Here is a 16,847-nt window from a genome sequence, read left to right as displayed (position 1 = left end):
TTGAAAGCTGGAGAAATGAATGTGCTCTTCCAAACAAGCCTAGTGTCTACACTCAAGTGACATACTTTTGAGACTGGATCACATCCAAACTGTTCTCTAGTGCAGAAGTTCCCTGTAGATTAAAGCCCAAAGGTTAAATGCTTGTTAAACATTTGTAGTTCCCAAACAATATATAAGTTAGATGTCACCTCTCTTGATGCACATTTAATGCTGCATTTAAACACATACTGTTTTAGAATCATGAAAACTGTTTATTAGAATGTGACAAAAGTTTAATGAGACTAATGGACTAAGACATAGAATTTTCCCTTTTACCTATTCAGATTGATGGTAAATAGATGAGTAAACATGGATTACAGTTTATTTGGGAAGTTTTCTCTACTAATTTGCAGAGCCAGAACTCTTGGAGACTCATAGAGTAGGTATTAGCAACATACTCCCTCTGAGTCACCCCCTGCTGACAAGCACATGGATTCCACAGGATCAACATAGTAGTAGGTTGTCGTCTAGTGAGTTGCAATAATATTGCCTATGAAAATTACTCAGGATAATGTATCTACCTGTTTTCTTTCAGGTTCTTGTGCCAACACTAATCCCTTATCTATTTATGACTTCCTCACCTCGAGTGACACAAAACAACATGATAATCCCCTCAGGTACATGGAATAGGTCACAATGCTCGCTGACTTGTTCTCATTCTCCTTCAAGCATGAAAGTGAAGTCAGAAAATGGTTCTCAAATATACACACACTTAATAGTAAAATAATCTTCAGACACATGGGCTATGTTTCAATAAGTGGCTTGAATAGACCACGCAAATATTACCATAGTGCATTCCTCCATACTATTAAAATTTCTCAATCATACAAATTATCAACCAGAATAAATAATAGAAAATTCTGCTTTCACTTTGAGGGAATGCGTTCTCTTTCTGGGTCCACAAGGGGGCATAGTTCCAAGGGCAAGAACCTCCCAGCACCATGCCCCACTCCCATGCCTTTCCATCCAGGAGATTTAACGGTTTCTGTTTTAATTTTCATGGGCACAGGAAAGGGTCAAAAGTCAATCATTGCAGCAGAAGTTTAAGAGAACTCTTTTCATTGGCCGGCGACCTTGGAGAAGGTGGGAATTCCCCCCCCCCTCCCCACCCAAGGTTAAAAATTTCTGTTTCCCTCATGGGGCAGATATCCCCTCTGCCGTCCCCTTCCACACACTCTCTCTCGTGGAAGCTTTCTCTCTTCCTCTCCTTTTTCTCTTTGTCTACCTTAATAAATCATGTTCTGCAAACACTGTTTGCGGTCTGGTATTTACTTTATGAGCCGACCTGCTGTGGTCCCCTCTCCCATTCTTGAGAGAGCAGGAGACTAAGAGCCAGGAGCACTCTGTGGAGTGAGCTGAGCACTCCCCTGAACCCCAAAACCCCAACATTACAGCTTCATTCTCCTTTTTCCCACACAGAAATCCTAGCTGAAAGTACAGATGTCTAAAAATGTACTGTTATACCAGATTAGCAAGTCAGTTGTCATTTACCTGAATATTATCCCATCAGGGTAATTTCTCAGATGGTAGTCCACCAGTGTCTTTTCAGTAATTTATCCTCTTATTTTTAATTGATGACAGTTCTACAGCTACCACTAATTGCCTTCATTTTGATATAAAATTTTTCATAAACCCCCTCAAAATTGCGTTAATAGCAGATAATATTTAGAGTCCTTACTATGTGCCAGGCACACTTCACATGGCTTATTACATTGAAATTTCCCTCCAATGCTATGAGGATGGTCACCTTGGGGAAACTGAGGTAGAGAAGTCAAGTAACTTGCAAAAACCAGAGAATATATAATGAACTGAACTAGGATTCAAAATCAGACAACTGGATTCCAGAGATCACAGATTTAGCAACTATACTATGGTATGTGACATAATTATAAGCAAAGCTCTATCTTCCATAGTCTTCTAAAATGTAACATTTGTCATAAACTTCATGGATGAATAAATATAGTAGCTTTTTAAATTGCTTTTAAAATATTTGACATAGTGTTTTACATTTATATGATACTTTTTGATGTTTAACTTTTTATTTTTTGATGTTTTAGAAATTGAGCATAAACAAAATAAAACTATATGTATAATGTCCAAGATTCTTTGGCTGCAGGAGTCTGAAACTCAATTAACACTAGCCTAAGTACAAAGGAAGACATTTATTGGCTCATCTAACTAAAAAATTTAGGGATCTGCATCTTTGACATATCTGAAACTGGATTCAAGAATTCAGTCTCTCTCTCTCTCTCTCTCTCTCTCTCTCTCTCTCTCTCTCACACACACACACACACACATACACACACACACACACACACACACCCACACCCACACACACATAACATATTAACTCACTTCTTTTTAGTCTTCATTCATAGGCAGACACTTCCCTATGAGGTGGTGAAGACATGTTCACTGATTCTAGACTTAGATTATTGTTAGTGCTAAGCTACCAATCTCAGACAAAAATACAGGAGTCTTGTCCAAAGGCTATAGTAAAAATAAAAATTAAAAAGTCCTGAGGATGCCTCTGAATACAAACTTGGATCAGGGTATCACTCCTGTGATGGAGGAGGTGGGACTTTTGATTGACAGCTCCTCAGATCAGGGAGGGGCATTTCCAGAAAAATAAAATGCTTCTTTTTCTTGTAGGAACTGTATATGGTTTACATACACACAAAAACAATAGGTAACGAGGAGCACTGGTGGCTTAAATACCTAGGCTACATTGCTTTTTTCCAAGATTAACAGAATATGTATAGTATGAAAAATCTGTGATTTACAAATTAAAAACATGAAAATATAAAATCTTTTGTTTGTTGTGACATTATATTATTTTGAATAACAGTATTAATTTAGAATGTAGCACATTTTGCACTGGGTAATAGGTATTATTTTTATCTATCTAGCATACAAAATATTTTATTTTCAATTTAGAAAAAAATTTAACCTAAAGACAGGTATGTTAATACATTTTAAGGATGTGCCTACAAATAAGTTGGCTGTAAGTGACCTGCATGATAATGTGCTGAATGATAATGAGTTCCCTCTTCCTCTCTGCAAGCCAAGACAGTAACAATGGGGAGATATCATTAATACTATTAATAATGTCTCCCACCTGGGCACCAGTGTCATCACCCTTCAGATTTGGACATTTATGCTATAAATAGTATCTTGCAAGAGTTCATGATGAAAACACGCAGAAAAGAATGAAATTGGATCCTGATTTTACAGCATATGCAAAAACTAACTCAAAATGGATTGAAGACTCAAATGTAAAATTGAAACTGTAAAAGTCTTAGAAGAAAATGTAGGGGGAGAAGCTCCTTGACATTGGTTTAGGCCATGATGTTTTTGGATATGACACCAAAGGAATAGGCAACAAAAGCAAAAACAAACAAACAAAACAAGTGGTACTGCATCCAACTAAAAGGCGTTTGTAAAGCAAAAGAAACAATGAACAAATGAAAAGACAACCTACGAAATGGGAGGAAATATTGCCAAGCCATATACCTGCTAAGTGTATTATAATCATATATCCAAAATATATAAAGAACTGACACAATTTAATACCAAAAATACTCCAATAACCCAATTTAACAATGGAACATTACCCGAATAAATCCTTTTCCAAAGAAGACATGCAAATAGCCAACAGGTACATGAAAAGATGCTCAACATCACTAATCACCAGAGAGTGCAAATTAAAACCACAATTAAATAACACCTCAATGAGATAACACCTCACATCTGTAGGATGGCTTTTAACAAAAAGACAAGTGTTGCTGAGTGTGTGGAGAAAAGGGAACCTTTGTCTGTACACTGTTGGTAGGAAGGTAAATTGGTATAGTCATTATGGAAAACAATATGGAGAGTCCTCAAAAAATTAAAAATAGATCTACTATAAGATTCAGCAATCCTACTTCTGGGTATGTACCCAAAAGGAGTGAAATCAGTATCTCAAGGAGATATCTCCATCCCAATGTTGATTGCAACATTATTCACAATAACTAAAACATGGAAACAACTTAAGCATTCATTAATGGATGAAATTTTTTTAATGTGAATTTTTTAAACTTACACACACACAACATTATTCAGCCACAGAAAAGAAGTAAATCTTACCATTTGTGACAACATAGATGAACCTGGAGGGCATTATGCTAAGTAAAATAACCCAGACACAGAATGACAAATACTTCATGATCTAAAAAAAAGTCAACCTCATTCAAAGAATGTAACAGGGAGCACCAGAGACTGGAGCTTGGGGAAAATAGGGAGATGTTAATCAAACAGTACAGTTATAAGATGAACTAGTTCTGGGGATCTAATGCACAGCATGAGTTGTGGTGGATGTGTTCATTAATTAGACTGTAATCATTACACAGTATAGGTATATCAAATCGCCATATTGTAAACCTGGAATACATAAAATTCTTATTTGTAAATTAAATACTTTAAAATTTAAAAAACCTTGAAATAATACTGGAAATCCAATATGCTGAATATAAATTAATTATTATCAAGTTTATTAAATAGGTCAGTTAAATATAATACAGACATTACTACAAGTGCTGCATGTTGAAATAATATGGACAATACACTTTCAATACATCCTACAATATGCTAGTAAAATTTTAATAAATGAGTTTCACTTCTTAGTGGTTTCTTTTTGGCTTTTAAACTGCATGCATTTGTGACTACTAATATGAATTATCTGGCATTTCTTTTGGTATCTTTGTGATTGTACTCAGCTGTGGCTTATAGACTCCCTCATCAGGTAATTCAATATCTGGTAAGACTAGTTTTATTAAGATATGCCATCCTTATTCACATTTTCACTTTGACCTCTTAGTTCTCTCATTTTTACTCAGACTGCTGCTTTGGCTGCTTTTCAGGGTTCTTCCCCCTCCCACCGACCCACTTTTTTTGTCTCTTTCTCACTGGAGTGCAATGCAAACACATTTTCAGGTAACTAACCATAATCCTGATTAGTAGACTATTGATTAAGCAAGTTTTATTATTCAAAGACTTGCTTTAAAATATTTTTCTTTGTTTCTATTAATGTTTTGGTGATCTCGTAAAAAAAAAAATCTATAGAAGTAATACTATGTCATAGACATATACCCCATCTATGAAATTACACCTTAAAACAAAGGCCTTGTATGTGTAATATCTGCATCATAGATGAAGAGAAATAAGTAGAGAGAAAGGGATTTTTATTCTTCCACTTCCTGTTATCATTTCTACCTTTGAAAAACAATACTAATAAAGATCCAGATTACACATCCTAGCAAAGCAATTAGTGGAAAAGTTTCAGATAAAAGTAACTATAAAGGAAGTGAGTGATTTATCTGAATAAAAATACTTTTCAAAGATTTTATGAAATAATTACAATCTCTGGGCTTCAACAGTGTTTTTTTGTTTTGTGAAACAGTATCTCGCTCTGTCACCCAGACTGGAGTGGCTCAATCTCAGCTCACTGCAGCATTTGACTCCCAGGCTCAAGAGATCCTCCCACCTCAGCCTCCAGAGTGCCTGGGAATACAGGTGGGTACCACCATGCTTGGCTAATTTTTTTCATTTTTTTTTGTAGAGATAGTTTCTCCCTGTATTGCCCAGGCTTCAAGTTGGTTTTAATCTTATGTCCTAAATACTTTAGAAATACAGTATTATTTTTATAAAATTTGATTTTTGAAACACTTTTATTTTAAAAGTCTTAAGAAAGGAAAAAATAATAAAAGTGAATATGTTATATAGAAATTAATAGGATGTCAATTTCATGTGTGCCCAGTCTCACTGAAATGTAAAGAGAAACAGATAATGCCAATCATTATATTTTTCTAAATTGTATTTTACAATCTTATTTATATTATTACATATTTGTATCACAAATTCTTAATTAATACAATTATTGGGGACCTAGCTTTCAAATTTACAATTCCCAAGAAGGTGGAAATAAGATCTGTTGTATTTTAAAATTGAATTGCATCATGAAATAGAAATGTTGTGTGTCAACAGAAGATTATCAGCAAAAGAACAAAATTTAAATTATACTTTTTTTTTACTCTTTTTAATACAAGCAACTTGCATAAAGTTTATGTAAATAAAAATATCTTGGCCAGGCATGGTGGCTCCTACCTGTATCCCAACTCTTTGCAAAGCTGAGGAGGGTGGATCATGAGGTCAAGAGTTTGAGATCAGCCTGGAAAATATGGTGAAACTACTAAAAATATAAAAATTAGCCGGGCATGGTAGCACATGCCTGTAGTCCCAGCTACTTGGGAGGCTGAGGCAGAAGAATAACTTGAACCCAGGAGGCAGAGGTTGCAGTAAGCCAGGATCACACACTGCACTTAAGCCTGGGCAATAGTGTGAGACTCTGTCTCAAAAAAAAAAAAAAAAAAAAAAAGGTCTCATAACAATACAGTTATAAAATATGCTTGGAAATATCAAATATGAGCTTTGGCTAGACTTATTTTTGGTATCCACAAGTATAGTGTGTAGTACATAATGCTTAATAAATGGTGAGTTGAATTGTTAAATATGATAATTTTTTTATTGCTGGTTTAAATCTTTTTATATATTCCTAATTATACTTAAAAGTAAAAGATTACTACTTTTAGTATTTAGTGAATATAAATTTTGGAAAATAAACATGCTCATACTTCTGCTTTTTTGTTAATTTCATGTTGATGATTTGTATTATATATGCATTTCCTTAATCTGATCTCAAAAATCTTACATAAATTTTCAACCATAATTTCCCATCATTTACCTCTAAGACATCTATACTGAAATAAAAATTGCAACAATATTTTACAGTGTGATCCTCCAAATAATATGCTCTCTTGGAAAAATGAAAGTGAATCTGTCATGTGAAGTGCTATGCATGATTTAACATGGCTTAAAAAATTTTGTATGGCTTTTAGAATTTGTTGCTTGCCTTCACAGCAATTTTGTGTAAATATTTCCTCATAATACTTTATCCACATTCCTTCCTCAAATTATTCCATTTACACTTAAATTTTTAAAGTTCCTCTTTTACTCACTTCACAGTTGTCATAGACACTATCATTCTTGGTTTAACAAAGTAAGTCATGTTTTCAAAAACTAAAAAAAAAACTTTTTTTTTTTCTGATACTGTGCTACCACCATCTTCTCTCTTTACTGGAAACAAAATTTTTTTCTCAAATGCCTTTTTACACATATTCTTCTCATTTGAAAGAGCTGCCTTCCTCTATTGTTTTATTCTCATAAGTAAAGAGGTATGAAAAATATTCCTTGCTCCCCTGGTCACTTCTAAACCATCATCACTCTTTCCCTTCAGAAGCTGAACTTGTAATTCCCACCACCACCCCAAAAAAACTGGCTAGTTAGGTTCAAGAAGATGATGGGAAAAATAATATGAAGAGAAAAAAATATACTATAATTGAAAGCCAGCTCAGGTGATGAATCAGCAGGAGTTACTCATCCCTACAGCCGCCTGGACTCCTGTTAGCTTTCTAGGTCCGTGTATTATGAAAGAGACCTTCATTATCTAAGACAGTCTCCCTTTTTTGCAACCAAAAGGGCCTATTAACATGGTCCTTCATTCACTAAGGACTATGGCACTAACCTCATAGATCTTTCCACCCCAACTCCTACCAGAAAGGTAGCATTGCATAGTTAAGGACAGGAGCTCCGAAGGCAGACTGCATGGGATGTAAGCACAATTTTATGGAGTCCTAATTAGAGAAAAAGAGTCAGGCTGGTGGGAGCAGGTGAGAGCAAAAAGAAAAAGCAGATAAGCTACAAGGACATATAACCCTCCTGCACAAATAATTCACAATCCTCCTGTGCCCAACTATCACCAGACACCTGCAAGTTAGCTCACTGCAACCTTGGCATTATCGATACTGCACAAAGCCCTCTTCAGCATACAGCGTAAACACCACCCTATAAAATCTCCAGAAAGCCTTTGTTTCTTTGCAGTCAGCTTCCCTTCAGCTGATACTGCCCGTTGTCTCCCTGGCAACATATTTTCCTACTTTCTCTACAAATCTGCCTTTCTTGACCTACAACGGTAAACTCTTTTGCCCCTGCACCACCAGCCTAGATAGCCACCGCTCCCCCATGACAAACTCTGATATGGAACAGATATTTAAACCTCTCTGCTTCACTTTTCTCAACCATAAAATGAAAATAATAGTACTGACCTCTAGGGTTGTTGTAAGGTCTAAATGCATTAATATGTGCAACATGCTTAGAAAAGGGCCTGACAGAAAGTAAGTACCCAATACAATAAATGTTAACTATTCGTAATAGTATCAGTATTGACAGCACCTTCAAAATCTTTATAGCTGACTCATCCAACAACTTAGATTCAACAACTTGAGCTCCTCAAATGCATCAAACATCATTCACCTGACATTCATAGCCACACCCTGCACTTTAGGTCTTTATACCTTTCATATTGTGTTGTTAGCAAGGGTTTTCCAAATAGATTAACTGCCTTGAATTTTGATTGCCCAATATTCCCCAAATCCCTTCAAGGCATTCTTTGTATGTTACACAATTAGCTTTCTGAAGCATAAATCTGGCCATACCTACTCTATTTTACTCCATGCTTTATACAGGTAAAGCCTAAACTCCTTTTCTTGGAATACAGGCTCTCCAGATCTGAAGGCTCCCTCATCATTTATACTTTTGCTCTCACATACCCTTTGAACTTTCTCACATTGTCTTCATATTTGAGCATGTTGCTCCAGCTTGTGAGCATTCCCTCTCTGTCCTCGTACCCCAATCCCCAGTCACTTATTACCGTATGTGCTATAGTCACATTCAGCTTGGTTGCAACCTCTTCCCGAACCAGTCCATCATTAACAAAGAAAGGGAGGGAAGGAGGGAAGAAGGGAAGGAGAGATGGAGGAAGAGAGGGAGGAAATGAGGAAAAGAGAAGGAAGGGAAACGAAAGTAAAAGGGAACGGGAAGGGAAAGAATGGGAGGTAAAGGGACAAATAATGAAGCTTTTATGCTCTAGTCTTTTTTTCCTAAATACCGAAGACAAAGAGCAAAATATACTTCACTAAAATCATATTTTTACATAAATATTCTTTCCTTTGTTCTTTTGGTTGTTTTTCCACTTACAAACACTTTTCATATGTGTATGTCTTTCCAATGGTTATCCTGTTCTGTTCATTTCAGGTATATGGCCCCGATCAGATTAACTGACATGATGTATATGCAAAGGCTTTTGAGTTCTTCAGAAAAATAAACTGTCTCCATCAAAACTGGTTATCAGGAACCTATTATAGCTAATATAGGCACAATTTTTCTTTTGTTACTCTCCTAGATGAATCAGAACTTAGTTTTGACATGGGTAAAAATTTTATAGTCACAAATCTCAGGTGTGAGAAAAATCTCTTTTACATTTATATAGATAATAGAAATATGTCAAATCTGGAAGTAGTGAGAGGAGCTGGTAATTCTGCACATGTAGTGACAGTCAAAAAGGAGCTCAGGTACAGGACTGGTCTAAGCTGCTCAAGATTCAGGAGACAGCCAGTACACAGGGAAGCTGAGGAGATGCCTAAGATATCTCTAAAACACTTACTAACCTTCTGTAGTAACAAGCTCCTAAAAGGGGACAGATGATGCTGTGTTCACTTTTTATCACCAGCAAAGGCTAAGATAATGTATATAGTAAATATTTAGTAACTATTTATTAAATAAATATTTAAGACAGAATAAACAAATATAATAAATGAACCAATAAGAATGCACCATCTAAGTCAAAATAGCCACTTTTATTCTTAACATGGTACCTGCTTTGGCTGCCACAGAAGCAAACCTGTTGTCATTAAACAAATCAAGCTGGTGATTTAATAAGTTCCAATGTAAGTCTTACCAATATAGATAAATAACTATCCAGCACTCACCATGAAAGTTAAAGAAGCAACACAGAGAAAGTGCCTAAGTGGTCCCAATTTGAAATGATCAGTTAACCTATAAAGGTACATATTCATATTATATTAAACATAAACACATATAAATGCAGTTACAGCAGTTACACAGTAACTAGTTCCCCTATGCATTAATGTGTAACAATAGCAAGTAAAATATTTTGATAATTACAAAAATCAAGGCAATAATTTAAAAAATGACTAATCATTTTTACTCTAACTTAAGCATGGATCTGACCAGTAAGACTGATTAATAAATTTGAATGCAGCCAAGTGGATTGATTCTAATTTAAAGTTTTAATTTGTGGTAGAATAATTTTAAGTGAATAATTTATACAGTGTTTGAGTTCTCAACAGTGTGTTTGAAGAGGAAAACAAAGAAATGTTTTTAAGAAATGTGTTGATTCCTTAGGACTATGGATTTTAATTGGATCAAGTTGTTTGTATTTTTCTTCATTATCATTCTACATCTGTATGTTGGACAGAACACTAACACTAAATAGTTTTTAGAAAAAATCTTAAAAGTTATTTAAATCATAATATTATGCCTGACTTTTAAATTCCAAATTAGGCTGTGTGTGTCCTTCATCACTTAGGAAGAGTATTGTGAAATCCAGGCCATCTGCTGAGGTGGTACAGTTACACGTGACCCTCAGAACGTGTTTGCCCTGTTCTGTTTTAGCACTCCGTTGGATTACCAATACACAAAACAAGTTCACCTTGATCTTTCACATTAAGTATCTCAGGGACAAAATTTGACATATGTCTAAACCTATGACGTTTCCATCTAAAGAAGGCAGAAATAAAACAGGACTTTATATCCGGTTACAATAAAATATCAGATGCACCAGAGACACAAGTCTTGAAGCTCCATCCTGGGGAAATATGGCAAACAGTGCCTCTCCTGAACAGAATCAAAATCACTGTTTAGCCATCAATGACAGCATCCCACTGATGCAGGGCAACCTCCCCACTCTCACCTTGTCTGGAAAGATCCGAGTGACAGTTACTTTCTTCCTTTTTCTACTCTCTACAACCTTTAATGCTTCTTTCTTGTTGAAACTTCAGAAGTGGACACAGAAGAAAGAGAAAGGGAAAAAACTCTCAAGAATGAAGCTGCTCTTAAAACATCTGACCTTAGCCAACCTGTTGGAGACTCTGATTGTCATGCCACTTGATGGAATGTGGAACATTACAGTCCAATGGTATGCTGGAGAGTTCTTCTGCAAAGTCCTCAGTTATCTAAAGCTTTTCTCCATGTATGCCCCAGCCTTCATGATGGTGGTGATCAGCCTGGACCGCTTCCTGGCTATCACGAGACCCCTAGCTTTGAAAAGCAATAGAAAGCTTGGACAGTCCATGGTTGGTCTGGCCTGGATCCTCAGTAGTGTCTTTGCAGGACCACAGGTAAGCCATTATACATGAACTTATTAGGATATGGCAATCATAGATTTCCTATCTAAATTTGATTTAAGGTTTTATCAAAGGAAGTAATGTATTACCTTTAAGAGCTTGGGCACTGGAAGTCAGAGAGTGAAGTTTAATTCTGGCTCTCTATTATGTTACTTTGAGCAAATTTCTTAACCTCTCTAGTTTCAGTTCCTTTACTGATAAAATGTAAAATGGGGGTTAATGCTTACCGAATATTGCCTTTGTGATGAATAAATTAATAAAGTGAGTGGCTCATATCATCTCTAGTATGCAGCAAATGCTTCCCCAAAAAATTGCTACTCTCAAAATTGGCCTTATCTCCATCCTATTATTTTATTTATTTTTCTTTTTGCTCTGGTTGACATGGTTTTAATGTTTATTTAAGATAATCTTTAGGAATTATGAAATTTGCCTAGGTAGAAAATACTTACAATGTTTCCTATTTGGAGTTTCTTGAGTGGAAATTTTAAGAATTCTGTCACTGCAGCTTGGAGAGAATTATTCTTTATTAGTATATTGCTCTGCAATTTGTAGCCAAATGGGACTGAATATAGAAGAAAAGCAAGAAATCTTGGACATTTGGACATCCAAATATTTCCCAAAGCTAGTTTGAGTTTTGCTGGAGGCAGGTCAGTGAGAAAGCCGTATGACGGACAGGGTAGGCACAGGGCCTCCCCACGGAGGGCCGTCGTCTTTGCAGGTTGCCTTCATCAGAGGCAGCCTGGTGAACTGACCTGCTGAACCTGCCATTTCAACAATCAGATCCCTGAAGAAAATGACAAATTCTTGAAAATAAAGACTCTTAATAGCAGATGAACAAGTTTTCTCTTGCATGTAAATGTGCTACATGATAAACCCAGGAGACAAGTATATGTCAAGAAATAAGTCAGATAGGATCCTCCAAAACTTGCCTCTGAAAATGGAAATTTATCTAGACTTTTTAAACTGACCAGATGGTTAAAAAAAATTTAAAAAACTGCCATGCAGAATTCACTATATAGTACAAGACACTAGAAAGCTGGATAATTGTATTATCCCAAATTTTTCACTTTAATATTTCTTTTGAATATGTGAAAGAGGAATGGGAAAAACTAAAATGCTTTCTTTTTCTGAAGAAAAATATATGATTTCTTTCACAGTGATGGAATATACAAGAATAAGTTTAGCAAATATACCACCTGAAATGAGGTGATCTAGCTAAGGCTTATGCTCTTAAAATTTTCCATTCTTTCTTTCCACTTTTGTGCCTATGGTCCCAGCTACTCAGGAGGTTGAGGTGGGAGGACCACTTGAGCCAGGAGTTCGAGACCAGACTGGGCAATATAGGGAGGTCCCATCTCAACTAATAATAAAAATAATAATAATAATAATAATGCCAGTCATGATGGCACGCACCTGTGGTCTCAGCTACTCGGGAGGCTGAGGTGGAAGAACTGCTAGAGCCTGGAAGGCAGACTTGCAGAGAGCCATGCTGCACTCCAATATCAGTGACAGAATGATACCCTGTCCCAAAAAAGAAAAAGAAAAGATTGGGGAAAAATTATATAGGCCTACATGGAGTGGAATAAAACAAAGAATTTTTTCAAATCATCTGGCAATGAAGTGATCAGGTTGGGGGCTAGGGTGGTATCAAGGAGAATTGATAGTAAAAGACATTTCAAACAAAAACTGAAACTTGACAACAAATTGGATTGAGAAAGTTAATAATAGAGCAGCAGAAAATAAAGTGCCAATTTTTTTGGCCAAGGAGCTTAAACAGTAAACCCATTGAAATGATCTACTTGAGAAGGGGAGTGTTTGTTTTTCTGCCTATTTGTTTGTTAGAAGGGAGAGGAAAGACAGGCTATGAGAAGTAAAATCATTTGCTTTAGGACATGACTGTTGGCAATTTAAGATCTTTGTGTAAGTACAACTATGTGGAAAGTAAGTGAGATGCTGAAGTAGATTAAAACCCAAAAAGAAGTAGAAATAATTCTATTTGTGATAATAATTGAAGGACAAACTCACGATTTGATTATTCTTAAAAGAAATCTCCCAGAAGCTACAAAAAAAAATTGCTTTATTAATCCAGTTCTTTTCATCTAAGTATATTGTAGCAATGATAGGAAGATAATGCCAAATATTTATCTAACTTGATGCAGCAAAAATAAAATAGGAACTTAACTTTGAATTGTTTAGGAATTTCATGTAATAGTCTGACCTCAAATATATTACTAGAGAGATGTATGTGAATATGAGCCACAGGAAATGATGTTATTTCATTTTGTAAACACATGACTCATTCTTTCTTTCAACAACACTTTAAAGCACTTTGCTAAAGTTTCCTGAATAACCTCACATAAGTATAATGTTATTTGATATTTGCATTAACTCTATGAGGTAAATAGGAGCTGTGTTATTATCCCTATTTCACATATTAGAGAGGTAAGGTCTAAATCTTTGAAGGCAATGGCGTTCAAATCCTTTTGCAATAATCCAAAGTAAGAATTACATACTGCATTGAGATCTTGTTTGTGACTCTGTCTCTCTTTCTCTCACACACATAACTGAGAAAAAATTTTGATGAAATAAATACTCTATTCTGTTACATTTCATTTTTTAATGTTGAATACAACTCACTGCTGAGCATATCCTGCAGTTCAGAAAGCACTGATTTAAAAGTATTCACTGGCATTCTCAATGTCACTTGCTCTGTTGGACTCATGTTGTCTTATTCTTTTCCTTTATTATGACTCTCTGCAATCTCTCTGAATAAAAGAGTTTTCAATCCCATGACTAATGTTACATATATTTGATGAGGAATATGAGAGAGAAAGAGGGCTTTTTATTTCTAGACTGTGACACATAATGAGTGTGTCTCATACTTCACCATGCTCTGTGGATAAGCCCATTGACAAAGGTACATCCTATTGTACCCAATTTACATTAAAAGGGTAATTTTAATTTTCATCTTTCGGTGCACATACTAATTTTCTATTACTTGAGTATTTCATACCTCGGCTGGAAAAAAAAATTAACAAACATGTTGTCACCACTCGGACCTGGGGGTTTGAGAATTTATGACATTTTGCCTCAGCTCAAAATGACCAAATTGCAAATTGGCCTCCTAGATTTTCAACTTTCCTCATTATTAACCTCAGAAAATGATGATCTGTGATAGTTTGGGGATGCTTTCTCAGAAGTTTCAGCATATTGTAGGATAGAAACTTTCAAACTTTATGCTAGTAACAGAATTATTTTTCAAAAATTCTATATCACAATGTACCCAATAATATGTACAATTATTATATGTCTATTAAAAATTTTTAAGGAAAATATAGTACAAAAATTCCTGTACATAAAAAATATCCTGTACAAAAAGCTCTAATGAATAAAACAGATATAAGCGGAGCTGCTCTGGTTAAAATAGAGGTAGGGCGGACCAGCCCTCTACTTCATTATTCACTGGCTCCCAGTCACAGTTACTAAAGACTTCACATCTCCTTGCAACAAAGCTCAAAAGCCAATGGGATAGTAAAAATGGCATGAATATGAGATTCAAATTGAGGTGGGTTCAAATTTCAGTAATACCTGCTACCAGCTATGTGGCTGTGAGCAAATTACTTACATTTAAAAGAGTAACTGTAAAGAATAAATTATACAATGTATAAAATTATCTAAGACTTTACACCTTAATTTTAAATACTAATTTAATGTTTAATTTTTCTTCTTTTCCTTTCTTCCTAAGCCCATCCTTTCTTCTTTCCTTCATAAAAAAGTTTTTGAAGTCAGGAAAGAAAAAGTACAGAAATAGTATGAAATGCATGATTCTTTAAGAAACAGCAAAAAGAAATGCTTATATAAAAGTGGATTATTTCAAATTTTTCAAAATTATAGCATGCATTCAGACTGATTAGTAAAGTTGGCCAAACTACTCCCTGGTCACAAAACTATCATACTCACTCTGCAAACTACACATGCTAGAGCACAGTAATTGAAGTCCTGGAGGTATCATTTACAAATGTGAGGAAATAGCAAAGGGGAGGGGCAGAGAGGTGAGGGGAAGGAAAAGGAGGGAGAGAGGAGGGGAGGGGAGCGGAGTCGGGGGAGGAGAGTGGGGGCAGGGGAGGGGAGGGAGAGAAGGGAAGGGGAGGAAAAAGGAAGAAGGGTAGGAAAGAAAAACAAAAGAGGGAAGGAGGTAAAGAAAAAGCAACAAACATGCTTTGGGATTGTCTTCGGCTAATTTAAATTGAAGACAAGACATTTCCTAAATTATATTGTCCATATCTAATTAAAAATCACATGGTTTCTAATAAGAGTCATTTAATACCACAAGAATTCCAGAATAGCAGATTATCTGCAGAAAGAGTTCATAGTTTATCTTGTTAAGCTTATACTAGCCTATATGTGCTAATATAGAGCATTATGTATTGACAGGTTTTAACTTCTATGGTTAACCCAGGCCTGCAGGCAAGAAATATGAGCCACTCCTTAGTCTTTGGTGTAAAGATGTGTCCTCTGAAGATGTGTGGAGGCTTGCCTTAACATACAGAGTATTTACTGGTATAAATTTGGCACTACTGAACTTGGCAAACAGTTTAAATTTAATAAATATTATCACACAGGTACAATATGCCAAACATTGTGCTAGAACATAGTAGTGTGCTACTAGCAGAAATCACAACAGCAATAATGTTGATGATGATAAATAATACTTGAGGACATAAATATGTGCTAGGAATTTTGCTAAAAGCTTTTACTTGCTAGGTTCACAGACCAGGCAGTGAATGAATGAATGAATGAATGAGGTTTTACACGCAATATTTCATACAATGCTTCTAACAATCACAAAAATTATGTAACATCATTATCCTTATTTTACACATGAAGAAACTAAACCTACAATATGATATAACATGCCCAAGATTACTGTCTAATAAGTGGAAATAAATGTTGGTATATCAGCATATTTAGTTATCCTTATAGGGCCATATTCATAGACAGATCTTTTAACTGCTACACTGTACCCAGCTCTGCACACGGAACACTGCAATATTGTCTATTTCCTTTTTACATGTAGGAGGCTGGGGAAGAAAAGGCAGAAAAAGCTTGAAGTGAAAACTGATGCTTAAAAGACATCAAGAAAAAAATATATATGATACACATATATAAATGCATATGGATACACATAAAAATTGTGTGCCTCAGTGTTTAATTGTAGTAATTGTTCAGATTTATACAGTGCTGTGTGCCAGGCACTATTTCAGGTACTTTTCATGTATTAATTCATTTATTGTCATGACAGGCCTTAGAGGTAGATATTACCATTTTCTCCATTTATGTAGATGAGGAAACTGAAGCACATATCTGAAGACAATTATCTTTGAACAACACTAGATAAGGGTGTAATTAGTGTGAAGAAGGTGAGTGTTAAAGATAATATTCTAAGAAGAA

The 16,847-nt window shown here is 35.4% G+C and overlaps 1 protein-coding gene across 2 annotated transcripts in view; it reads left to right on the top strand.

Annotated features, from left to right (window-relative positions):
- Positions 1–10,837: 10,837 nt before the first annotated feature.
- The window catches only part of GNRHR (gonadotropin releasing hormone receptor), a 14,242-nt gene continuing 8,232 nt past the window's right edge, over positions 10,838–16,847 (top strand). For both annotated transcript variants that reach the window (XM_003931893.3, XM_010342561.2), the window contains exon 1: positions 10,838–11,390. In XM_003931893.3, coding sequence (XP_003931942.1) covers positions 10,869–11,390 — 522 coding nt within the window. In that variant the 5' untranslated portion in view covers positions 10,838–10,868. The remainder of the gene's footprint in view (positions 11,391–16,847) is intronic.

This window comes from Saimiri boliviensis, chromosome 3 (assembly GCF_048565385.1).
Source record: "Saimiri boliviensis isolate mSaiBol1 chromosome 3, mSaiBol1.pri, whole genome shotgun sequence".
Taxonomy (NCBI): Eukaryota; Metazoa; Chordata; class Mammalia; order Primates; family Cebidae; genus Saimiri; species Saimiri boliviensis.
The sequence above is the reverse complement of the archived record's forward strand: the minus strand, read 5'-3'. Positions and strand labels throughout refer to the sequence as shown.